The sequence below is a fragment of the Tamandua tetradactyla genome, chromosome 25, assembly GCF_023851605.1.
Source record: "Tamandua tetradactyla isolate mTamTet1 chromosome 25, mTamTet1.pri, whole genome shotgun sequence".
NCBI lineage: Eukaryota > Metazoa > Chordata > Mammalia > Pilosa > Myrmecophagidae > Tamandua > Tamandua tetradactyla.
In genome coordinates, this window is record NC_135351.1 from 31911925 (window position 1) to 31939694 (window position 27770).

The 27770-nt window shown below is 39.8% G+C and overlaps 1 protein-coding gene across 1 annotated transcript in view; it reads left to right on the top strand.

Moving 5' to 3' along the window:
* The first annotated feature begins 4342 nt into the window (after window positions 1-4342).
* Window positions 4343-27770, top strand: part of ENPP1 (ectonucleotide pyrophosphatase/phosphodiesterase 1) — a 94971-nt gene continuing 71543 nt past the window's right edge. The window contains exon 1 of the mRNA XM_077143973.1: window positions 4343-4537. Within this exon, the coding sequence (XP_077000088.1) occupies window positions 4343-4537 (195 nt within the window). The remainder of the gene's footprint in view (window positions 4538-27770) is intronic.

Sequence of the window (27770 nt, forward strand, 5' to 3'; positions counted from 1 at the left end):
AGGAAATATTTGAAAATCGTATATATGTGTCTAGAACATATAAAGATCTCTTACAACTTAATGTTAAGAAGAAAAATTCAATAAAAATGGGCAGAAGATAGGAGTAGACATTTCACCAATGGTTTTTCACCATATGGAAAATAAACATATGAAAGGATGAGTAACAAGATCAGTCATCAGGGAAATGCAAATAAAATCCACTTTGATATACCACCATATTCCCGCTTGAATGGTAGTCATCAAAAAGTCTGAGAATACTAAATGTTGGGAAGTATGTGGAGAAACTGGACTCTTCATGCAATGCTGGTAGGAATGTACAACAGTATAGCCATTTTAGTTTTGACGTTGCTCAAATAGTTAAACATACACTTTCCAGATAACCTAGCAATTCCACTCATAGTTATCGACCCAAGAGAAATGAAAATATATGTTCATGCAAAGACATGCACATGAGTCTTATTCACACCATTGTTTATAATAACCTAAACTGGAAACATTCCAAATGTCCGTCACTTGGTGAATAGACAAAGTGTATATCCACACAATGGAATACTACTCTAATAAAAGGGAACTACTGATACATGCATCAGCATGGATAAACTTCAAAACATTATGCTAAGTAAAAGAAGCCAGACACAAAAGACAACTTGTGTGATTCCTTTTACATATATTCTCTGGCAGAAGCAAAAGTATAGCGAGAAAGGAGAGCAGTGTTTGCTTGGAGCTGGGGTGAGTAGCTTTTGACTACAAATGTGCGTAAGGAAATTTTTGAGATGATGGTTGTAATTGTGTTAATAGTTGCATAACTGTATACATTTACTAAAAATCATTGAATGGTGCACTTATAATGTGTGAGTGCTGTGGAGTGTAAATTATACCTTGATAAAGCTTCAAATTCAGAGTATGAGGAAACCCTTGATGTTGTTCAATAGAAGAATAAGAGGTAGTGGGGAGGGGCAGAGACTGGACATCTAAAAAGTGGAGAACTGGACTGTTTCTCCCTTTTGATGGCGTCTGCATGTTCCATTTTCTCAAGTTTCTACCACTTCTAGATGCGTCTTATATTTCTAAGTTGATGTCACTCACTTTCTTACTTGACTGACCCCTATGGCCCTCTCTTTCCCATTCCAGAAATACAAGTGTCCTTCTTGATCCCATGCTCTTCCTTTGTAGATGCACATCCAATAGCAGCTCTTAAGTTTTTCTGGATATTACATATGAAATATGCATAATTTATATAAAAATTAAATACTTTTGTTCTTTATTCGTATAGGCAGTGAGTGGGTGGCTTAAATAAAAGACAGATTTGCATATTTATGTAAAGTTGGGGAAATACAAAACTTTTTTTGTTGTTGGCATGTAGAGATAGCAGTGTAATATTATGATGTTATTTATAGCATCAATTTATAAGTGAGGAAACTAAAGCTCAGGGGGCTCTTGTAATCTGTTCAAGATCACGTAACTATCCACAGCTTCTTGCTCCAGAGGGTACGATTTTGGTTTACAGGAAAGAAAGGGAAATCAGGATGTCTTACAAAATCTTAAACACAAGTTAATTCATGGAAAAATGCATGTGTGTGTGTGTTTAGGTCTCATAAAGATTAAAGCGCCTTACGTGTTGTTTTTTTTACATTTTAGACTTGGCTGGGCGTCTTCTGTGTTTTTTTTTTTTTTTTTATTGGAGAACTGGAGAAAGTTGGAGAAGCTCTGGAGCAGCTGCTAAATAATTACTCTGCAGGATATTTTGAGTTTTAAGAGCTGAAGAGTGTTGTCTCTCAACTTTGAGAAGTCCTAGTTCAAACGTAGATCAAAATGGCTTTGTTTAGGGTTTTGGCCTCATCGACATGTAGAGTTTCAGGCATTTTGATGAGAAATGTTTAAATGTTTATGCGTTAGAATAAAATCTTAAGGAATCTTTTGCAATCTGAAACTACCGTCTTTTCTGCCATGCCTGAGCAGCGTCTTCAGTCACTAAAGCAGAGTGAATTAGGGCTATGGGTGAGACAGCCAATGTTTCCCTTTCCACCAATCAGAGAAGTTGTACTACAATCATGTCTCAAGCCCTTACTGTACTTTGGAGTTCGAAGCAGTTCCTCAGACCATCTAGAATAAGCAAGACCAAAGCAAGACTTGATGCAGACATTGCAATGTGATAGCTAAATGACACAAGTTCCATGCGTCACCCATTTTTGTTTCCCTGATTTTAGAGTTTCAACTGGATTTTTATAATTACCCATGAAAGTCCCAACAGGCAGGCACAGGCAAGTTTAAGACAGACTGGCCCATGTGCTAGGCCTACCGTGCAGATGTGTTGCATTTTGTTTGGCTCTTAGAATATTTAAAGAAATCATTTTTCTGAACTGTGTAGATGACTTTTTTGCCATTTGGAGAATTCATATGAACATCTAAATTTCTTGCTTCTGTTGAAAAATATTTCTTGCCACTCTGAGTGCATAATGCTGCTGAATAGAGGCTGTACTTTTAAAAAGGGCTTTCAGTTCATATTTGGCCACATCTCCAGGGGCTAGCTCACTTGTTTTTGCTTTCTGCAAGTTCCTGAGTGTGTGCATCTGCAGATGCTGACTGACTCTCCTGACAGATGATATCCTTGAAATTGTTGCCTTGAGACGCAGGCAGTATACTCTGTCTGTTCTGTCATGACCAAAGCCACTTTGGAATGTCTCTGTTGAGTTGCTTTTAGAAGTTTTGATGCTCATTCAACTAGTCTCAGTGGAGCAAATCTTTGTCCTTGAATCTGATTTTTGGAAATAGTCAAAGGACTGGTTGGAGCTAAGTTTACAGTACAAAATATGAGTGACTGTGAAATACTGAAAACTGTTTCTCTTGGGTGGTTTTTAAGCTGACTCAAAGGGTAATTTCGAAAAAGGACATTCAATAATGCTCTGAGGGATGGCCTTGGCTTCTGCCAGATATCAGTCACTCATCCACTTAGGGTTCTTAATATCCTATGTCTGACACTATTATGCATATATGGATGCTTTAATTTTGTTTACATGTAGGTTCTACTCTCCCACCTTCCACAAGGCTGAGAGTTCAGATAGGAAGGTGTGCTTTTTTATTCATCTTTAGGCCCACAGTATTCATAGCTGGAGGCCTAAAAATTGAAGTGAAGTAGTAATACTAAATGAATGAGTCAGTATAAATGGAGAGCAGCCTGTTACCTGTTTTAAAGGGGTCAGCACCCACTACATACCTGTTAAACATCCATCTGCATTTTTTGCATGTGGACATATTTATGTAAACAAAATGAATTGAAAACTAAGTTTTGGGGTTGTATAACTTCCCTGGGTCACTGGAGCCTGAGCTGGGTCTTAAAGCCACATTTGAAACACTTCTTTCCCCTTGACAGGCAGGTCTGACTTCATTACACACTTGTGTTTTTTCTAACTGAATGAGGAAGGAGACGAAAAAGTTGGAGAATCACAAGAGAAAACAATTAAAAACCCAAGAATTACAACCTACTGTTTGCGTCTTTGTGCAAACATAAAGCTTATCAGAGTATTTCAGACAGCACTAAAATTTTGACATTTGCTAACCAGGTGTCAGTGCCGCACTGTACTGCGAGTTCTGTATAGAAAGTCTAAAACAACTAAGATGTAAATATATTAAAACAGTGTAATATATTAAAATAAGGAAAATATGTTAAAACAAAGGCAGCTACGAGAACTCAGAACCCACATAAAACCGAGGAGAGTTAAACATCCACTATAGGTGCGCCCGTGTGCACACTTGTAAAACCACGCACAGGCATTTTAAAATCTTCCTTTTCAGAGTAGCGTGGGCAGCGGTGGCCACGACTCTAAGGGGATTCTTGGTGTCCACGTAGGGGGAAAAAGCAAGTCGCCTCCCACCACTCGACCCTAGGGCCCATTTGTACGTCTTCCAGACACACCGGTCCGTCCCGGGGCCCCACTCTCGACGTGTCCCACCCTTTGGAAGCTGGAGGGCCTCCGCGGCCGCCTCCCTCTGGTTCTGCTCTTGGTCCCCGACCTCCCGCCTGATTTGGGGGCCCCAGGATCGCCTGCCCCGGGGTTCGCGGCCACGGCTCGGCGACTCCAGCCGGCGCGCGGCGGGCTCGCGGGGACGCGAAGGGCACGCCCACGCCAGCGCCCAAAATAACCCCCGCGCCCCGGGCCGGCGATCGCCAGGAAGCGCGACCGTCCGGGGCATTGGGTTGCTGTCCCTTGTCGCCGCGCCGCGGGCGGGCAGGCAGCGGGCCACGGGCCGGCGGGCGGGGAGGCGGGGCCGGCGCGGGGCGGGGCCGCCCGGGCCTCTTAAAGGCGGCGGCGGCGGCGGCGGCCGGCGGACCGAGCCGGGCACCATGGAGCGCGGCGAGGGCGGGCGCGGATGCCGGGAGAGCCCGGCGGGGAACGGCCGCCACCCGGGCCCGGCGCCCGGGGAGCCGCAGGCGGCCGCGTCGCTGCTGGCCCCCATGGACCTGGGCGACGAGCCGCTGGAGAAGACGGAGGGCGCCCGCACGGCCAAAGACCCCAACACCTACAAGGTGCTCTCGCTGGTAGGTGGGGGCGCGCCCGGGACGGCGCCGCGGAGAGCCGAGGGTGCCAGCGCTCGTGGCGGGTGCGCCCTGCTCTGCCGCCGCCGGAGGCTGGTCCACGCCGCTCTCCTTCCCTCCACAGCCTCCGCGGCGCGCTCTTTTGTATTCCTCTAGTCTTCACGGGTCTCTTTATGAAAGCTGGCTTTTAAAAATTTTTTCTTAATGTGCAAAGATGCGTTTTTTTTTTGAAAGAAAAAGCTCCCAACCCCAAAGATGTTGGTTTTAGGAAGCTGCAGCGATGTTTGATTTCCTTTGGGAGGCTCTGCGTGCAGTACAATGACTGGACTTATATTTGCTGATTCAGGTTTCAAAAGATTCAACAAGAACTCAAGGAAACACTTTTCCCTTTGACTTTGTCTCAGCATTTCTTTGCAGATGTTAAGAAATTTCATCAATACTCATAATTTGTGATTTGTGCAGTGTAATACATTATACAGCATTCGTTCACTGTTTATGTTTCTTTGCCCACTCATGACACACTACACGGTTTTTGTTGATACCAAAACTACCTTATTCCTCTATTTTGTTATGACTGCTCGCAGGATCTACAGTCAGCTTTATGAAATATCGCAGTTGTTTTTCACTCTAAATCTGAAGTGGCAAATGCTGGACCTGAGAGTTCAAGGCTGGGGTCGGTGCTTTCTCAGCTGTTCATTGAGGAGGCCCCAGGCAGCTCAAACTCCCCAAACCTGTGGTAACTGTTTTGTGGTGGCGGAGAATTGTACTTAGGGTCAAATGGAGCATTGTATCTGGGGAAATACATTGAAACTGCAAGGAGACGATTTAGTTTTATTGTATTATATGGAAGACACAGGTTTCTATGTATAGTATTACCTAAGGTGTATTGTCACTTAAATATTATGATTGAGCAAAAGTTCTGTAGAAAATATCTTTTCTGAATTATGAAATCTTTTTGTGGTAATTATTTCCTTTTCACTATATTTTGGGTATCATGGAAATGTTACAGTGCTTTGAGGAACCAACATTTCTTGACTTGAGATGGTGTTCTATAAATTACTATTTTAAAAGAAACCCAAGGTTCAAAGGGAAGTGCCTCAAACTACGTGTTGTTTGTGTCTCAATATTTATTTTTGCATCATATGGCTGTTTATTGAGTCTGTAACACACCATCTGGGTGAGAACTTATTTAATTTTAGTCTATTGAATCGTTTTTTGTTTTGTTTTCGTTAATGAGAAATTTTAGCTTTTGCAATATAATCACTTAAATGATTTAGTATTGGTAACTTTTGGTGTTTAGCACACTACGAGGTATTCAGTATGTTCAATCTGTGTGTAACTTCAATATAAAACCATTTCTAAAGATGCATAGTGCCCTTGGAAGGTGTACCAATTGCTAAATTTGGTGTTTCAGTCTTTGCTACCCAGTTACTTACAGATCGACAACTATTATCAACAAAGGTCTGCCTTGGAGGCTAACAATTTTGATGCCTGCAGCCAACAGGTCAAACAGCATTCCGGTAGGCTCTGATGACTCAGTATGGGCGCTGGTCATGGACATATGCTTGGATTTCCACAAGAAGGACAGTCAGAAATAGTTTAAAGTCCCATTAGATGAGGGTCTTTTGCTTAACGCATGTTAACTTGGGAAGAATTCTTACCTCACATCTTTTGATGGAACACTATGGGGTATTAATAAATAAGCGAACACCAAATTCATTGCTTTTTTTGTTGGAACCCTTATTTAATAACTGAACTGAGTGAATCTCTACCTCTTGTTTGCTCTTTCTCTTCTCTTCTTCAATACTCTCCTTACCTCATATCTTCCCCAAATGGTTCACTTCCAAATGGAAAAGTCTCAAAGGAACTTGACAGTCTGGGACATGTCTGCTGAAGAGAAGCTGCAATGCTGGGATTTCTCTTTCAGGTTAAAACATCAGCATACTATAGATTGATTGGACCACGTACACTTTAGGATTGGGATTAGATAGGGCTTTTCACTGAGGTGTTCTTTAGCCACATGGCTTTTTATCTATCATGCAAGTTATCTTGCAAAGAAATAATAAATCAATGGAAATATGCCTATTACATTTTTCTGAAATTGCTTCATTAAGCCTGAATGATGGAGGCTACAGAAAGTGGATGCAGGAGGGAAAAACCTTGCCCCACCCTTGCTTATACCAGGTGGCTTTAGATCCTGGGGGAAGATCCACAGGCTCTGCTCTAGAGGATTTTGGCCCAGGCCCTGGAAATGCTCAATGTAGGAAATGAGCCAGTCCATGGAAAACTCCAAGGTGTAAAATACAAACATCACTCTCTTTTATTTGAAATGTCCTCCTTGTTCCTTTGCATAGTTTTAAAGGATCAGGCTTTTTAAAAAAATAAACTTTAGAGCAGTTTTAGGTTTAGAGAAAAATTGAGTGGAAAGTGTAGAAAGTTCCCATATTTTCTCTCCCACACCTATTATTAATGTTTTGCATTAGTGTGGTACATTTGTTGCAGTTGATGAAGCAATACTTATATTCTGTTAGTAATTAAAGTCCATAATTTACATTAGGGTTCGCTTTTTGTATTGTACAGTTCTATGGGTTTTTGATAAATGCACAAATTCATGTATTGTTAGGGTATCATACAGAGTAGTTTCACTAGCGTAAAAATCTCCTGTGGTCCACCTATTTATCCCTCCCTTGGGACAGGTGATTTTTCAACTTGGCAATACGATTTTCAGTTGGCTCTCCTAAAGAATTTTTTTGTGTGTGTGTTTGTGAGCTTCTGCTGTGCTTATGAATACATTTACCTGTGTGTATGTGAAGGGCTTTGTGTGTGGGTGGTGGTCATTGAAAACTACTTTCAGCTTTTGATGAAAGAGTTCTTTGTGAATGGCAAGATGGCGTTGTTTATCTGAAATTGGGTGTGAAAGTTATTAGCTTAGCTTCTCTTCCTTCCCCTGCAACCCTCTATTTTAGTAGAAGTCTGCATGGAGGAGATTCAAGATGGCTCTTAAATCCTTATTCAGGCTCCTGGTTGACATTACCCTTGGTTTATTAAATTGAATATTTGTCAAGCCATAGTTAGCATTTGCTTTTAAAATGACCAGAGCATTCTAGAGGCCAGAGAAGTTGTGTGGTTGTCCTTGATGGTATATGTTTTGCAGTTCTAATTAAATGCACCAAGGGTGTGTAGGGCTGTTTATGAATATGACCCATAACCCTCAGTGCCAGTTTGGCTGAATGAATGAATGAACTTCATTTTCAGTTAGAGTGGGTTGCACTTTGACATGGTGAAGGACAAGATGGGAAGACTGCATCCACAAGCACAGACCCACACAGCCAGTTAAAATCAGGAATCCAAATATGGATGCACCAGAATACCCAAGATACTTGGGTATAAATCCAAGGATAAGATGAAAACTGAGATATTTTACTCAGGCATAGGGAGATGGAAGAGGTAGTGATTGAGCTACAAGCAGAAATTCCAGCTATGACCAATGTGCCTGAGAGGAGACCAAACAGAGCCTCCACGGCTACTTGAAATCAGTATCGGGAATCTAGCCATTGGGCATTTCCTGAAGTACATACACTCGGGTGGCCATTCCTGTGGGTACAATTGAGCATTTCCCTCACTCAACCCAAGACCCTTCTGTTTTGGTGACTTTGCAGTCACAACCCCAATTCAGTCCTTGGTCTACAGAAGGGAACTCTTTTCTCCTGCTCGGGTTTCTGTTCCTTTCTTTTGCCTCAGCCATGTGCTACTCTTTTCTCTCCTTACTATTTACATCTCTGCTATCCCCACCACCAGTAGTCTCTTTCTCACTGCTGCCCAGCTACCCTTTTAACACCTTTTCTTTTCTCTTTCTATCCCACTTGTACAGTTAACTCTGGATACTTGGTTTTGTCTTCCCCTGCCTCCCCATCCCCCCAAATACTAATTGTGACTCTCAGGAGAATCCAAGGCAGTCCTTAACAGAGAATATACCTGTTTTGTATAATGAAGAACCAGAGCTATAAACTTTTTTTTTTGGGGGGGGGGCATGGGCAGGCTCCAGGAATCAAACCCGGGTTTCCGGCCTGGCAGGAAAGAATTCTGCCACTGAGCCACCATTATACCGCCCTCTTTTAAAAATCTTTATAGAAATTGTTAAATTTTTTTTCCTTTTTCTTTTTTTAGAGCAATTTTATTGATATATATTCACATACCATATAATTATCCAAAGGATACAATCATTGGTTCATATTATCATTGTATAGTTGTGCGTACATCACCACAATCAAGTTTTGAATATTTTCATTACTCCTTCCACAAATATATGTAAGATTAAAAGTAAAAATAAAAATGAAAAGAAACACCCCAAACATCCCAAAACCCTAATCCTCCCCTATTATCTGTTTGTTTATTTATCCTTATTTTTTTTTTATCATCTGTCTATATACTGGATCAAGTGTCAGCCAGAAGTTTTTGTTTGTTATTTACGTACTGTATGGTAGGGTCACATTTCATTTTTTTTCCATGTGAGTATCCCATTATTGCAGCACCATTTGTTGAATTTTTGTTTGTTTGTTTTACTTGTTAGTTTGTTTCTGGGGAAGTGCATGGACCGGGAATTGAACCCAGGTCTCCCACATGGCAGGTGAGAATTCTGCCACTGAGCTACCCTTGCACCCTTTTAGCCGCAAGGTTTTCATAATCGCATGGTCACACTGTAAAAGCTATATAGTTATACAGTCATCTTCAGGAATCAAGGCTACTGGATTCAACAATTTCAGGTATTTCCTTCTAGCTATCCTAATACACTAAGAACTAAAGAGGTATATCTATATAACACATAAAAATAACCTCCAGAATGACCTCTTGATTGTATTTGAAATCTCTCAGCCACTGAAACCTTTGTTTCATTTCTCTTCCCTCTTTTGATCAAGAAATCTTTCTCAATCTCATGATACCAGATCCAGACTCATCCCCAGGAGTCATGTCCCACATTGTCAGGGAGATTTATACCTTTGGGAGTCATGTCCTGACGTAATGGGGAGGACAGTGAATTTACCAGCCAAGTTTTTATAGAATTTTTTTTTTTTTTTCATGGGCAGGCACCAGGAATTGAAACTGGATCTGCGGTATGGCAGGCAAGAATTCTGCCACTGAGCCACCATGGCCCGCCCTTTACAGAAATTTTATCTATTAGCCTCTCATTTTCCTTCAACCAATTCTTTTTTTTCTTAGATACCAATTTTAAAGGTAAATGAAAATTCATATTCAGTTTTGTTTTCTGACTTGATGAATACCATTGCAAAATGTTTGTGTGTGTGTTTATTTTTTAAAACAGCAAATGTATTTTGTTCATGGGCTTTTAGGGCAAACCAGGGAGCTTAGTTGTGATTTATAACTTTCTGCTAGGCACAGAGGCATTTCAACTTCCAAACAACCTAGGAACAAATAAGCTTTGGGACTACAAATTGTAAGAAGACGTCTGCCTTTGGTTAAAACAAACATGCTTCCATCAACCATAAAATATCCCCCAAACAACAAACAAGAAACTTTTTAATAAATGAATTCAAGGCTGAACATAGATTTACTCTACTAAGCCTAAATCCTATAGAACAGAACTGATATTCAGAATGCTGACCCAATAGGAAAATCCTTTGACGTTAAATAAGAGCTAAATTATCTATTTACCAAGAAGAGAAAATAAAACAATACTTCAAAAAATTTTTCAGAAGAATGACCAGAAAGCTGAATTAAATATTAACTAGAACACTCCATTCTCAGTATTTTAGTTATCTGAGGTTCAGTCGCAAGACTTGTTTCATCTATCTACTTGATTTTCATTATTCTCTGTTCCTTTGCTTTCAGCTTTAGAAGACTTTGTGGAAAAGTAAGTGGTAAAAGTTTAGGTATTATAATCATTCACATAACACTTGAAGGTTTAGAAAGCATTTTCTCACATATTCTTGACTGATTCTCAATAGCTTTGAATAGGAAAGTATATTGACAATGAAATTCTATGTAGACAGGAAAACTGAGCTTCAAAGGGATTCAGTCAGGTTCCTCAAACCTTGTGTGCATAGGAATCACATGGGAACTTGTTTAATTTGTGGAGAGTATGTTTGAATGGAACTGAGGATTGTGCATTTTTTTCATTCATGTTTTTATTACTCGTCTACTCATACACTGGATAAAGAGGGAGTCTGTCACAAGGTTTTACCATCACACGCCCTCAAGATGAAGGCTGTATGGTTATACAGTTATTACTGAAGATCAAGACTACTGGATTACAGTAGTTCAACAATTTCAAGTATTTCCCTCTGGCTATTTTAATGAATACTAGAAACTAAAAAGAAATATCTGTAGTCAGTAGCCGTAATCATGTGTTGAATCCTAACTTTTTAGTTACAACTCCTCTCTCTCATTTGATCATTCTCTCAATCTTTAGGGATAACTGGGTAATGACTATTCTAACTTTGTGCTGAAAAGGGGTATCAGCATAATGGGATAAAGGAAGGAAACTGGTTGATGTTCTTGGAGAGACTGGTACCTCTGGATTTCAGGGCTTACCTGGCATAGGAGCCTTCTGGAGGTGTTAATTTCTGAAAAAATAAACTTAATAGGTAAAACTTTTATAGAGTCTTAGTTAGAGCCTAAAGTATTCTTTAAGATTTTCAGGAATACTGTTGGTTGGGACTTGGCATTCTCTGGCAGTTTTGTAATATCTGGCTGAAGCTTGCATAAGAGTAACCTCTGGAATGACCTCTTGACTCCATCTGAAATCTCTTAACCACCAAAACTTTATTTACTTTCATTTTTCTTCCCCTTTTGGTCAAGAAGACATGTCAATCCCATGATGCCAGGGCCATACTCATTCCTGGGAGTCATGTCCTCCATTGCCAGGGAGACTTACACCCCTGGGAGTCTTGTCATATGTAGCGGGGAGGGTAGTGAATTTATTTGCAGAGTTTGACTTAGAGAGCCCACATCTGAGCAATAAAACAGTTCTCGTGGGGTGCCTCTTAGGAGTAATTATAAGTAGGTCTAGCTTTGCCATTACTGAAATAAGTTTTATAAGGGTAAACCTCAAAGTCAAAGGCTTGGCTTATTAAATTGGGAATTCCTAATGCTTGTGAGACTATCAGGGGTTTCCCAGGTGGAAAAGTTTATTAGTTCCAATAAACTAATATTAGTTTTTCTCCGGTCCCTCAAGGGACCTTGCAAATACTTTTTATTTTCAGCCCCAAATATTCTGGAACGTATCAGGGTATTACAATAACCTGTACAGAATAACGAGATCTTATTCCCTATTCTAGGTTCCATACAATTAGGTTGTTTAACTAAACTGACCAGACAGGTTAAATTAAATAGTGTGCAACAGAAAATTTAAATTTTGGACAAATAAACATTTCTTCCTTTAGTCTCACACAGAATTTGAAGTTTTGAAATACAGACAACATCATCCTTTACCTTGTATTTTGATTTACCTTCGTCCTAACCAGATCAGCTTCATTGACATCTCTAATTGAAGTCTGATCTCTTTTTCAGCTACTTTAACAGGTGTGTATGGAGTAATGCTGACTTTCAGAGCTGCAGAACTCTGAGTCTCAGTGTCACACAGATAACCCAAGCTCCAGGGAATGATACAGGTTATACACAAAGTGTACAGCCTCTAAGAATTTAGAGATAACAGTTAAAACTTGGGAATAAATGTGACTTCTGTAAGAGCTTACAATCTAGGAACCTTTACAATGAGCCTCATTGAACATTCTGTACTCCTTAAACATCAATTACCCAATCTCTGCCCACATTCTATCTCCTGATAATCTATACTCTCGAATTTAATTCTCAGAAACTGTTCTTTATAGCTAGTTTATGTTAGTGAGACCATACAATATTTATCCTTTCATTTCTGGCTAATTTCACCTAACATAATGTTTTTATGGTTCAATCACCTCATTGCATGCCTCATGACTCATTCCTTTCTGCCCTTCTGCTCATCAGTCAATGCACCCTGGGGCTCCCTTCACCCATTGGAAATAATGAATAATGCCACCATAAACACTGGTGTGCAAATGTCCATTTATGTCCCTGCTTTCAATGCTTCCAAGTATATACCTAGTAACAATATATCAAATATATACCTATTTGCATTTTAGGAAGTATCTTAGGTTATTCAGATGCTGGTTTAAGAAACAATGGGTTAAGTTTGTAGGCAAAAGTCACACCATTACTAAGTGGTAGATTATGATAACTGAACTTTAGGATTTGCAACTACAGATTTTTATTTTGGAATGATGGCTAATGCCATCCATCCATCTATTCACCTTCTCCATGATGACTAACTATTCCATCCTGTCTCCCCTGTCCTTGTCTGCCAATGGGTTACCATCTCTCCTTTGCCCACTCTAATATAAACAATATGTAATTTGAATCAGAAAGATTTCTAGTGGTGGCACCAAAGATTGCTTGGCTAGTGAGACATACTGTGCCTTTTGGTAGTTCGGTAACTAAATTTCCCTGGGTGGAAGCCAAAATCAGCACACTTTTTATCAGCATGATGCTGGTAATCACATGCTATTTTGAGCTTCCAGTGTAGGCAACCTTTTGGGAATGTGGTTTTCTTCTTCTTAATGTGAGTTTCCCTCTTGATACATTTTAGAAAATTGTAACATAGGGAATTGGAGCTTCATGATGGTAAAGTCATCCTGGGGAGAGGGGGTTTTCACAAACATCTCATTTATGGATTGATCATTTTCTTTCTGTTTCTTAGGATTTTGCACATATTTAACTAGCAAAAATTCTATCCCAGGTGTGATTTGGGAGCCTTAAAGTTCATCAGTTTTCAGAAGAATATTCCTGAGAAAGTAGTTTGTTCCTAAAACTGGTTTCTTTACCTTGGATAGCTTTTGGGCTTGAACAAAAGTGGGCCTTAATGTGCCACCTGGGATTGTGGAGGCTTTGATGGGCAGACAGAACAGAAAACAAACCCTGGTAGTTTTTAATGATGCTGTTGTGCAGCAATATAAATACAACTGTCATTATGAGGTTTTTTTCCATTTAGGTCTCATATTGCTTTTGAGTACTGTGCTGGTTTGAAAGGATGTATGTCCCCTAGAAAAACCATGTTTTAATCAAAATTCCATTTTGTAAAGGCAGAATAATCCCTATTCAATACTGTATGTTTGAATCTGTAATGAGATCATCTCCCTGGAGATGTGATTTAATCAAGAGTGGTTATTAAACTGAATTAGGTGACGACATGTCTCCACCCATTCAGGTGGGTCTTGATTAGTTTCTGAAGCCCTGCAAAAGAGGAAACATTTTGGAGCATGAGAGTGATTCAGAGAGAGCAAAGCAGAACGACATAGCCACGAGAAGCAGAGTCTACCAGCCAGTGACCTTTGGAGATGAAGAAGGAACATGCCTCCCGGGGAGCTTCATGAGACAGAAAGCCAGGAGAAGAAGCTAGCAGATGATGCCATGTTCGCCATGTGCCCTTCCAGATGAGAGAGGAACCCTGACCGTATTCATCATATGCCTTTCCTGGTGAGAGAGAAACTCTGACTGTGTTCACCATGTGCCCTTCCACTTGAGAAAGAAACCCTGAACTTCATCGGCCTTTCTGAACCAAGGTATCTTTCCCTGGATGCCTTAGATTGGACATTTCTATAGAGCTGTTTTAAGTGGGACATTTTCTTGGCCTTAGAACTGTAAACTAGCAACTTACTAAAGTTTCCTTTTTAAAAGCCATTCTGTTTCTGGTATATTGCATTCTGGCAACTAGCAAACTAGAACAAGTACCTTTATATGATTTTAGATGAATACGTTTATAAGCAAAACACAAAACAGGTAGCACAAAGAAAGTTTCAGCCAAAATATTTAAAGCGGCAGTTCTCAGAGTATGGTCAGCAGGGCCTGGGGCTACTAATATTTTTTTCCTAAGATTTTTAACAACAATATCAAGATGATTTTTGCCCTTTTCACTGGGTTGATGATGATGGTGTAAAAGCAATTGTGCATAAAACTGCCGGTACCTTTGTAGAACTCAAGGCAGTGGTTACAAACTATGCAAGTAGTTGCGCACTTGCAATAGGGAAAAAAGCCAATTTCATTTGAAAGAATGTCCTTGGTGAAGCAGTAGAAATGCCCTTGATGAGGCATATTGCAATAAATTTCAACCTTAGATTATTAGTCTTTTTAATATTCTGTGTAGCAAAACTGGATGTACCCATACAGTACACTGTCTACTGAAGTACCACTGTTTTCTTGAGGTAAAGCAATGGCTCGATTCTTCAGAGTTGTGAGCTGAACTGGCTGCTGTTTTCATGGAACAGCATCTTTTTTTGAAAGAACAGCTGACAAATTGGTTATTCAGACTTGAACTTTTGATACATATTTTCCAAAAAACAAATTATGTTATCTTGTCATTGCAAGAAAACAGATGAAAATAACTGTTGCCTATTATAAAATGCAAGCTCTCAATGAGAAATTAGGATTTTGGAAAACTTGGATGAATCTCCCATTGTGAGCTTGACAGCTTCCCAATCCTTAAAGATTCATCCAGTGAAATTGGTGATGATAGTCACAGCTGTGATTTATTTATTTGTTTTTGATATTGTACAATGAAGTATCAATGTTTGGAACAGTTGCATAACTTAATGAATGAATATTTTCCAAATGACCAATAGATGATGTTACAAATTTCAAGGTGCAAGGTTATTAATGGATTTTAATGTACAGAGTATGAAAAGTTCATTAATATGATCTCAAGTTTCATGTTGCAATTTACCTTTAGGAATGTAAACTTGTCAAATTGTGGTATAGTTTTAAAGGACAATATCAGCAGCTATTGAAATGGTTTCTTGGGGTTCTCAGTAAGTTTTCTGAGCTTAAAGGGATACAGAGGCTAGAATGTGGAGTTGCTACAATCCTGCATCATGGGAACAAAGATTCAGAACACAACAGAAACTTTCAGCAGATAATCCCTTTATTAATTGCACAGAATACAGAATCCAGAAAGGGCAAATGTGCCAGTTTGAATCTGTTGTGTACCCCAGAAAAGCCAAGTTATTTAATCCTCATTCAGTGTTGCTGATAGGGAGCTTTTTGATTGTGTCCATGGAGATGTGACCCACCCAGTTATGGGTGGTAACTTTTGATTAGATGGTTTCCATGAAGATTCAAGGTAGGGTTGCACATTGGAGCCCTTTAAGAGGGAATCATTTTGGAAAAAGCTTTAGAGCCCACACAACCAGAGACCTTTGGAGATGAAGAAGGAAAATGCGCCCGGGGGATCTTCATGAAATAAGAAGCCTGGAGAGAAAGCTAGCAGATGTCGCCATGTTTGCCATGTGCTTTTCCAGTTGAGAGAAAAACCTTGAATGTCACTGGCCTTCTTGCACCAAGGTATCTTTTCCTGCATGCCTTAGATTGGACGTATCTGTAGCTCTGCTTTAATTTGGACATTTTCACAGCCTTAGAACATGTGAATTTGCAACTTAATAAATTTCCCTTTTTAAGAGCTGTTCCATTTCGCATTCTGGAAGTTTGCAAACTAGAACAGAAAATAATCTCTTTGTCACTTACACAGTACAAAGAATTCAGAAGAGCAGAAGAACAAGTGATTCTGGAGGCTACTCTTATGTAAGCATCAGTTAGATTGTGCTAATTGCCATGGTTTGCTTAACTCCAACCAACATCACTCCTATTGACTCTTCAGAAAACCTAGGGCTTGAACTGAGGCTATAAAGGTTTCATGCACTAACTTTGCCTTCCTGGAACTTATAATTGTTGGAGGGTCCCTAGGTCAGATAAATCGTGAAACCCAGAGGGACCAGTCTTCCAAGATTATCAGTTAATTTCGTCCCCTTATCCTTTAGTATTGATACCCCTTCTCAATATGAAAAAGTCATGAATGAGCATTGCCCAAAGATCCCTGCAGGTTAGGAGAAAGATCAAAGGAGAAGGAGGAGTTATATTAGAGAAAATAGGATTTAACAAATGAGTATGACTGCAGAATAATTATATTAATATTCCTTCTAGCCTCCAGCATTTTGAAATAGCTAGAAGGAAAAATCTTAGATGGTGGAATGGTAGCCCATGACAGACTCTGGAATCTATTTTGTAACTACTTATTGAAGTGTGCTCTGAAAATTATTGCTTTTTTGTTTCTTTGCTTTGTATATGCGTTATATTTTACAACAACAAAAACGTTCTTTTAAAGAGTGTGGGAAGTAGTTCCATCATGGCCCATCTCCTGGGGTGACCGGAAACTGCTTAAGACAGGGATGGTAGATGACAGCTCCGCATGCCCCACTTTGTGCCAGAGAAGAGAGACACATCTAAACTGAGTGTGGTTTTCACCCACTCTGAGATGAGGGGACCTTGCCACTGTGAATTCTCGTTCTGATAAGCACCTGGGGCTGCTCGTTCCCAGTTACTGGGTTTAAGGTTTGGCCTGGCCTTTTCATTAGACTTAACATTTCCTCCAGGTGTGGAACAGCAGATGGTGGCGGGGGTGGCGAGGCCTGAAGATGCCTATCTGGTGGTAATTTCCCCTGAGTGAGAAGGAAGTGGCGTAGGTACGGTCTGGGCAAAGATGGCTTAACAGGTGTCTATGGCTTCCGTAACACAGAAATTTTGAGAATAACTGCTTTAAGGGATATTCAGTAATATCTGAAGAACGGGGTAGGGAGATTAAGATGCATAGGAAAATCAGCGAATTACATTGTATCTTTTTGTAAAGTCTTTTTAGATTTCAAAATACTTGCACATCTCCCACCTCATTTGATCCATGCCATGGATTCTGCCATTATCCCCACGATAGAGATGAAGAAATCATGGTATAGGGAAATGTGGGGACTTTCCAAGATAATATTACCTTTGATACTTATTAAGGAATATCCATGAAATCAGACAGAATTGGATTCAAATCCTGGCACTGTTATTTAGCTGTTTGAACTCAGGCAAATAAGTTACCCTGTCTGTCACTTTCCATAGCTATAAAATAGAGATGATAGAAGACATTAGAGGATGTTGGAAGAATTAAATTAGATACCTTATGCAAAATGCTTAATATACAGCAGCACATAGTGTACCCTGCATAAGCAGTCATATTTCTTGTAATTATCCATAAATTTCAGCATGACTGTGAATTTTTATTTTTCCTTTTTTGGAAGGCACTTTACATCTTTGCTACTCAATGTGAGGCCAGCAGAGCCAGCAGCACTGGCATCACCCCCTGGGAACTTGTTAAAACGGGCCCTGGCCCAGACCTTCTGAACCAGAACCTGTCTTTTCACAAGATCCTCAGGGAATTTGTACATATGAAAGTTTGCAAAGCAATGCTCCTAGGACGAGGAGGTGGTGCAGAAGGCAAGCAACTGGAATTTCTTTAGCTGGAAGTTCTACTCAACCTTTGCTCTGACATTGACTTCATATATGATGCTGTGATTAAAAACAATTACCGATGTCCCCTAGTGACTTCAACTGTGGTGACGTTGGGTGGAAAGGGTGGTTTTGCTCGTCGGATTTGGCCCTTAACTTTATTCATAAAAGTAACCCCATTACTTGTGGGGTGTGCACAGATCATGGCGAAGTCTCTCACCTCCCTTCTGGTGTGCAGTTTCTATCTCTTAGGACTACCTGTGCTCTCTTTTTTTTTCCCTTGGACTCTAATTGCCTTTTCCTTACTCGGCCCCGGCTTGTTCCTTGATTGGTCCCATTACTGCTGTCTTCAGTGCCAATCTTCTGCGCTTGTGGTTATCTGATAGCATTCACTCTTTCCAGTTCAACCAGCCATCTCTCGGGCTGTCTCTGCAGTCTTTACATCGCACCATCAGTAGAACTTTTCCATTCAAAATTTCCACTGCTGCACCTTCTCAACAATCAACAATATGCTTGACACAAAACCAAAACAAAGAAATCTTATACCAGGGTTTTTTGTTTTGTTTTGTTTTCAGGTGGTGTTGAATAAGGTTAAATGTCTTTGGCACAGATTTTTTTTTTCCATACTTCTTGGGCCAAACACACTGGCGTCCTATATAAGCTGCTATTCAGTATCATTTGGATTAGAATAGGCTGGAGACTAGTAAACAGGTGAAAGCTGGAAGAGTGTGGGGCAAGGAGCTGTATGAATAGACTAAGCAGATCTTATTTATTCCTGGGTTAACCAGGAAAGTAAGTACAAAACTGTCCTTGTATACTATTTAAATGCCTTATTGATCTACTCAAAGAAAGTAAGTGTGAAGAATGTTGCCATATAAAGGTATTTTGGAAATTTTGGAAGAAAAAAAGAAACATTGATATTTCTGGAATGATACAGACAAAGGTCTTGAGAGACAGGGGCTTATATAAAAAGTGTTAAACTTGGCTTATAAGACTTATTTGCTATGTGACCTTTGAATTTCACTCCTCTGATTTTCTGTTTTCCTGTCTCAATACAGCAATTTAAGTTAGGTGGGCCTACAGTCTTGATAGCTTCCAATATTATAAAATATTTGTTATAAAATATGATATATTGGGGAAAATGAAGAAAAATATAAAGTAGAAAATAAAAATTATTTTTGTCTTATCTGCTATTAATATTTTTGTTTATTTCTCTCTGTGCATCTGTTATTTTTAGACAAAAATAGCATCATACTGGATATATTGTTCTGCATCCTTTTTGGGTTTATATTCAAAATCCAAATGATTTTGAATTTTGAGACTTTACCATTGTTAGACAGCTGTTTGGTATGCCTTCCCTGAAGAGAGTTTTGGTACTTTTGGTTTACTAAACTTAATTCAAGGGGCAATCTTTGAAATAATTCCTATCCATATTTTACAGATAATCAGTCCCTGTCTTAGCTTCCGAGGACTGCCAAAGTCCCACAAACTGGGTGGCGTAAAACAGTAGGAATGTATTGTCTCACGATTCTGGAGGCCAGAAGTCCTAAATCAAGGTGCAGGCAGGGCTGTGCTCCCTCTGAAAGCTGCAGGGGAGCATCTGCTCCATGCCTCTCCCCTGGCTTCTTACCTGCAATTTACAGGAAGACCTCTTTCTGTCTGTGTCTCAATTTCCTATCCTGAGGACTCCAGTCCTAGAAGATAGAGGGCCCACCCTACTCCAGCCTGCCCTCATTTTAACTTGCCTAATTCTATCTATAAGGACCTTATTTCCAAGTAGGACACATTATGAGGTCCTGGAGGTGAGGACTTCAGCATGTCTTTTTTGGTAAAAGCAATTCAATTCATAATGGTTCTCAATAATTTTTTATTCTAGTCCACATCATCAGTTTTATACATCATTCCTCAGCTCCGTCTCCTTGACACACATTTTGACCTCTTTCTCATGGCTAGAGTATTACAGTTCTCCTAAAATAATGACTTTACTGCTCAGAATTTCTCAGAAACTGCCGCAACCCCCTTGGGTAAATGTGTATTCTGTGCTCAACCTCCTTTTTGGTCTTGCTTCTCATGACTTGAGTACCAGCACACCTTGTCATTTGAGGTGTGATCATGGACAGCTTTATCCATCCATGGCAGGTCCTAAAGGCGCATGGCATACCTGTGTAGCCATTTATCAGTTACTGTTCATCAGGCACAGAGAAGAGAGCCTTGCAGATAGTTGGTGCTGCAAAGTGTTTGTTCAATACACACATGCTTTTGTTGAGTTTAATGTTGGTCAGACCCTATGCCAAGCACTGAATTCCCTTAACTGGCACAATTCTGTGAAGTAGAGGGAGCAAACCTTTTGGCTGATGGGTAGATGGTCTGGCCTCTGCCTCTCAGTGGAGCATTGGGGTTCCCTCTGCATTATAATAAATACCTAACTTGGATTTAAGCATTCGAAGGGATCTATATTTTTCAGTTAACGTCTTCCTACAAATATTTCAGCTCTGCCTAAATGAACCTTCCATTTACTGTCAGCTCAGACAGTAATCCGGCTCAGATTTGTGCTGCTCTCCAGACACACAATGTACAGGTTATTTCTGTTTTCTCTCCCAAGAGTGATGTTTTCACCTTTCTTTTCTCACCCAACACTAGGCACCCCTTAGGATCCAGTTCAGTTTATTCGCTCACATGAAATATTCCTAACTTCTCTCTGGTCCAGTCTCTGAACCACTCAGTTGCCACTTAATCATTTAGGGGCCGTAGAGCTTAGCGATTGTGGAACAGAATCTGGAGCCATACTGCTGGGCTTTAAATCCTGTTTCTGCCACTCAGTGCTGTGTGACCTTCTGCAAGTCTTCTAACTTCTCTGTGCCTTAGTTTCCTCATTTGTGAAATGGGGATCATAGGAGTGGCAACCTCATAAGTTTGTTGCGAGGGTTAAATAAATTAATATCTGCAGACTACCTGTATTCTAATATAAAATAATAAATAATAATAATTATTATTGTCATGGTTAGTAATTTATCCAAGAAATATTTAAAGAATGCCTCCTGTGTGAGCTGCCCTGTGCTAGAGGCTGGTGCCGATGTGGTCATGGTGGGAGGGAACGAGTACTTGCTGCTCTCGTTGCTCATCTCTGCAAGGACTGGCTGTTTATCCGAGAATCACACAAGGCTCTCTCACACTGCAGCTGTGATACATGCTCCCTGGGAGCTGTTCATGAGGCTGCTGTGGTGGACATCTGAGAAGGCATCCCCGAGGAAGTGCCAGGCGAGCACAAGAGTACTCCCAGGAGAGGGAGCGGCACGTGCAGAGAGCTGGATGCTGTGAGAGGTGTTGGAAAAATTAGGTTGCCAGGGGCCAGGCCTGGTGGATCTTGCAGACCATCTTAGGCTTTGTTTATTTATTTATTTTACTAGAGCAGTTGTAGGTATATAGAAAAAACATGCAGGTAGTTCAGAGTTCCCATATTGTCCCCCCCCCCCCCCCAATTTTCCCTATTATTAACATTTTGCTTTAGTGTGGTACCTTTGTTATAATTGATTAAACAATATTATTATAATTTGACAATTAACTATGGTCCATAGTTTAATTAGGGTTCACTGTTTGTGTTGCACAGTTCTATGGGTTTTTATTCTGGTGACATATATGCAACCTAACTGTAGTCAGGCTTTTGATTTTTGTTTTCAGAGCAATTGAAAAATCACTGAAGTCTTTTTGCTGGTTTTGTTTTTATTTTGTTCCTAGTGACAAGAAGTAATTTATATTTTGGAGGGAGAATTTGAACTTTAGTGGCAGGAACAAATTCAAGGGAACAGGGTGGCTGTAGAAAGACCAGGCTTATTTTTTGCTTGGCCATCTCATGACTATCACAATTTAAATTAATTCAAGTCAAGAAATAGGAAACATTCAGTCCTTCAGTTGTAGTAGCCACATTTCAAGGTTTCAAAGGCCACGTGTGACCGGTTGCTGCCTATTGGACAATGCAAATATGTACAACATTTTTGTCATCTTAGAAGCTTCTTTTGGCTGGCTCTTACAGACAAGGGTGTTATAGTTTCCCCCTACTTTTGTAGTTCTTTCAGCACCTAATAATGAAAATATATATACTACCTGTTCAAGAAACATTTGCTAAAATAACAAAATAAATTACTTAAGAGGGGGAAGTCGTGAATGTTCTGATAAGTATATTTTTGAGCGTTTCATCCAAATGAATGCATGACAAGCCTTAAAATACACTTTAAAAGGTGGCCCATTTCTAAGGTTGCTTTGCCTTCCAAATTATAAACCCATGTAGCCATTACCAATTTTTAATTCTGTCTTTAGGTTGTTAGTATAATTGTGATTGAGTAACCACTAGGTCGTTACAGAAAATAAATGGTTGTATCTCCCTATTCTGCTATTTCCCATTCTCTAGAATTACTAAAAATCTCCTGTATAGTGTCTTTTTTCAGTCTTGTCCCATTGAACCCATTTTCCAAGAATAAATGCAGTTGTTCTGTGACTTTGTTCCAAAAATTTCAGAAAGAAAAAGTGGCACAGGAATGTATCAAATAAACTTACCTGCACATGATGTTCTTTCCACCTTTTGCACTTCATCCCTGACCCAGCACTTGCCTAGACAAGATCCCTGCCTAGACAAGAAGAACCACGTCTTCTGGATAAGATCCATGGGGCTGTCTCTACCTTTCACTTCATCTCTTCTGTCCTCTGCCCCAGGGTAGGAAGAGCTGTCCTGTCCAATACACAAAGCACTTTCCCTCCCTTTCTTAGCAGAAGAGCTTAACTAAACTTAAAAAAAAAAAAAACAACCTCCTTTTATTTAATGAGTCATATCTTTCTCAATCATAGCCTCAAAGAAATAGTTTTCAGGATATTTTTTGGTGGTGTACTTGTCCTTGAAATCCAGCTGAAGCAAGATTCAAGTAATGCTTTTTTTGTATGTGGCATCTAGGTATTCTGAGAATTATAAAACAGGTGAATTTTCAAAATGGGAAGTTCTTTGCCTATTTTAAATTTAGCTCAAATCACGTCTTGGGAGGCATTGAAAATATATTTAAAAATATGAATATTTATATATATTGTATATTTGGTCTGATTGTCTGCATGTATCATCAGGGTACAATACAAAACCAAGAGGCCGTACCTTGTGATTTAATCAAGGATATTTCTTAGAGGAACAAGTTACAGAGACACTGGAAGAGCTGAAAACAAACAGGATGGTAGGGTAAGGAGAAGAGCAACAGAAGGGAGCTGGCATGACCGTGGGGGCAGGAGAGGCAAAGGGAAAAAGGAGTGAAACCTGCGCTTGTGTAGTGGGGCTTCCCTGTAGGAGTAGGAGCTGGGATCCTGGAAAGATAAAGTCATTTGGGGGGCTCTCCCAGAAGCCGGGGAGCAGGGGAGAAAGAGTCTCACGTCTCCTTTCCATCTCCAGTCTCCTTCTGGTGTGTCCCTTTGGCTTACTCTGGCCTGCTGCATGTAGCAGGCAGCTGGGAAATGTAGTTGGCCAGGGGTTATTTCTCTGAGAGAACCACTTGGTGGATTCCTTGGAAAACAGCCTGGAAGATGGAACTCAGCACCAGCTTGAGATCAGCGCCTTTGGAAGGGAAGGCACAGCCGCAGCAGCGTGCAGAGGGTGAGCTTGAGCTGCGATGCTCAGTGGAGCCCTTGGCCAAGTCTGTGTGGCATTCTTAAACTAGTGTGAGCTTTGAGGGTTGCCCAGGAAGGAGCAAGCTGCCCCCGGAAGGGTGCGACCTTGAGAAGGTGACTCTATCCTGAGCAGAGGCTCACCTGCAGGGCAGCATTCCCAGCCCAGCACTGGGGGAGCAGCTCCTTCATTCCTGCAAGGGACTGGACAGCTAACACAGTGTCCACCACAGGAATGAGTGAGGGAGGCAAAGCACACACGTTGTGTATTTAAAAAAAAAAAAAAAGATATATTGCTGAAATGTGGAAGCAGAAATTCTCCAGAGAATTCCACTTTTTGGTGATAGCTACTGTTAGCATGTTTTCTTCCATATAAAATAGGACAAATACTGTAGCTATAGCTTAACTCGCTTTTTTTTTTAGCTTGAAATACTCTATATATTTTCAAGTCCTGGCTATGAGTCTACCTAATTGTTTTAAAATGAAAATATTTGTTGATAAGGTAAGAAAAGGTTTATTAAGTAGTACCTGATGCCAAAAGAGGAAACAAAGTCATATATAGGATAAAATCTCAATATGTACACAGATGTGATTGTTTGTATATACATTTTTAAAAACACTGAAAGAAAATGCACCAGAAAATTTTAAATGATGGAAATTTTGTGGTGCAGTAATATGGATTTATGTCTATTTTTTCTTTGTTTTAAATAAAAAACTTTTTTAATGAGTAGTTGTAGATTTACAGAGAACTTGCAAACATAGGTCAGAGTTCCCACAGCCAGTTTCCCTATTGATTAATGTCTTACATTAATGAACCAATATTGATGCATTCTTATTTACTAAAAGTTCATACTCTAATCATTTTCCTTAATTTTTCACTAATGTCCTTTTTCTGTCCCGGGAGCTCATCCAGGATCCCACATTACAATTAGTTGTCGTGCCAGTTTGAATCCCAGAAAAGCCAAGTTAATTAATCCTCATTCAGTATATTGCTGGGTGGGAGCTTTTTGATTGTTTCCAAGGAGATGTGACCCATCCAATTGTGGGTGGTAATTTTTCATTAGATGATTTCCATGGAGATGTGTCTCCACCCATTCAAGGTGGGGTTGCCTTCTGGAGCCCTTTAAGAGGGAACCATTTTGGAAAGAACCAACAGAGCCCACACAACCAAAGGTTGTTGGAGATGAAGAAGGAAACTGCCCCTAGGGAAGCCATTGAAGAAGCCTGGAGAGAAAACCAGCAGACATCATCATGTGCCTTTCCAGTTGAGAGAGAAACCCTGAATGTCATCGGCCTAACTGAACCAAGGTACTTTTCCTTGGATGGCTTAGATTGGATACTTTTATAGCTTTGCTTTGGTTTGGATATTTTCACGACCTTAGAACTGTAAACTTGCAACTTAATAAATTCCCCTTTTTAAAAGCCATTCCATTTCTGGTGTATCATATTCGGGCAGCTTGCAAACCAGGTTGTCATATCCCCTTATGCTCTTCTTGGCTATGACAGTTTCTCAGACTTTCCTTGTTTTTGATGACCTAGAGAGCTTTGCGGACTCTTGGTCAGGCATTTTTGTAGAATGTCTCTCATTCTACAAGTGAGATTTCTCATGACTAGATTTGGATTCTGGATTTTGGGGGAGGAAGACCACTGAGGTAAAAAGCTGTTCTCTTCCCATATCATATCAAGAGTTTCTGCCACAGCGTGACTTCTGATTGATGATATTGACAGTGATCACCTGGAGAGGTGGTGTTTGTCAGGCTTCTCCAATGTGAAAATCTGCTCCTTCCTTCCATTCCATTCTGTGCTCTTTGGAAGGAAGATATGAGGTGCAGCCCACACGTAAGGGGTAGGGAGTTAGGCTCCCCCTCCTTCAGGGTGGAGTGCCTATAGAAATTACTTGGAATTCTTCTGCACTGGAGATCTGTTATCCCCGTTTGTTTATAGCAGTATAAACTCATGGATATTTACTTTATATCTTGGGTTATAACCCAAAACTTTGTTATTTATTTTGTTGCTCAAATTGTTCCAGCTTTGGACATTGGGAGCTCTTTTAGATGGCTGTCATACCTCTTTGACGTACCTCCTTTATTGTGTGCATGTGGGTATTTAATAATTTTTTTTTTGTTTTTTTACTTTCTGGAACTACAACCTCCAGGCTTTCAATCTCATCTTGTCCTATGTCTTCTTTTTCTTTATAGGTTCACCAATATTCTTGATACTGTAAAACTAGTGCATGTAATCAAAAGCAGTACTGAAGTACCAACTTCGGGCAGTACCAAACTTAGGTTCCTTCCTTGACCATTTTACCTAAAGAATGATTTAGGCATAAAAACTTGGGAGAGGGCGGTACGACGGTGGCTCAGTGGTAGAGTTCTCACCTGCCATGCCAGAGACCTGTATTAAATTCCTGGTGCCTGCCCATGCAGAAAAAAATCTGTGAGAAAGAGCAAGCCACAGATTCTCCCCCATCTCTCAGGAAGCCATTTAGTTTGTATCACCAACTTGATCAAGTCATCTCTGTCCAGCATCTGGTCATCAGCTCTGTAGACTAAAATACCTCTCCTGGTTTTTGTGGATTAAGAATTTGGAAAAGGCTTGGTGGGGCAAGTCTGGACCCATGGGCCTTTCTTGAGTCAAGGTATCTTTTCCTGGATGCCTTAGTTTGGACTTTTTTATGGCTTAGAACTATAAACTTGCAGTGCAATAAATTCCCTTTATAAAAGCGAACCCATTCCTGGTATATTGCAATCTGGTACCTTTAATAAATCAGTACAATCTGACAGAAACATTCATGTAAGTACACAAAGATATGAATACATGGCTATGTATTTATTGCAGCATTGTTTGGAATAGCAAAAACTGTCATACAACCTAAATTTATTTTAATAAGCAACTGAATAAATATAATACTCATGATGGCAAATCCCAACAATACAAAATGGTATCCAGTCATTTTTAACTTAGGTAGATCCATCTCTGGAGTACATACTCTTAAAGCCCTCAGCCGCTATGTAGGCAGTTTGCTCTGAGGCCATCAAGTTGTGAAGAAGCCTGGATTATTCCATGTGTAGAGAGATATGGCCGACGTTCAATCAAGAATCTTATTAATGTAGAAAGTACAGGATTTGGGGTGTGAAGTGGGCCAAATTGAGACAGGCTCAATTGTCAGGGAGGACAAGATTCAGAAATAGTTTAGATTTATGTGCTATGGAAAATATTCAATCCAGCCCTTTATTTTACAAATGAAAGAACTATAGACAATGTGGCTTTCTCAAGATCACAGAGGTCAAAAGGATACATTTTCATTCGAGTATAAAGACCTTGGTTTTATTGTCTGTTTGACATTAGGGCCACAATTTTTCCATACTTCTATTTTTAATTGAAAATGACTAGAATTTTTGACAATTTCCTCATCATTTAATAGGCAGAGTACTAACATTTTTGTCTTAACCAGATTTTGATATGATATTTCATTTTAACTGACCTTCCAAAAAGCAATTTTTCAGTTATTATAACTAGCCCTGATGGGTTACTGCTAAAAGTTTTCTGTAAGTCTTTTTCTCAAATGCTTATTTATTGGGAAAATTTATTGAAAGTCAGGGAAACTATGAAATGACTATTTGCTTAAATATCGTATGTGCCAGAAAATCTTTTTTGGACTGTTGATTTTAGTTTGGAGAAGACTCTGCCCATGAGAGTAGTTCAACCAAAAGTATATAGGGAATATTCAAAATATTTATTTTGAACAGCATTTTCCATTATCAGCTCCTCCTAACTGACTAAATTAGGTTGAAAGCATTGTGTTCTCTCTCTTTCATTTACCTGGTGATAATATCCTAATCTTTTCACATTTGCATGTGTTATTATCTTTCTTTTTTATACCTTGGTAAAGGTTAAAAGCTCTGAGCCTCACATGACATATGGGGAACATATAAGAGAGCCAGTTTTTAAATTAATAATTTAAAGATTTCTGTTTTACACCTTCATTACAAAACCTCACCTTCTCCTGCATTCATTTCTCTTCTGTTCTTTAGAAAAAAAGATATGAGTAAAAGAGACTCAAAGAAGAGAGTATGGTTTTTTTAAAAATATTTTTATTGAGAAGTTACACGTATAGTCCATACATGGTGTACAATCAGTGGCTCACAGTATCATTACATAGTTGTGTATTCATCACCATCATCATTTTTAGAACATTTCCCTCAACTCCAGGAAAAGAAATAAAAAGAAAAAA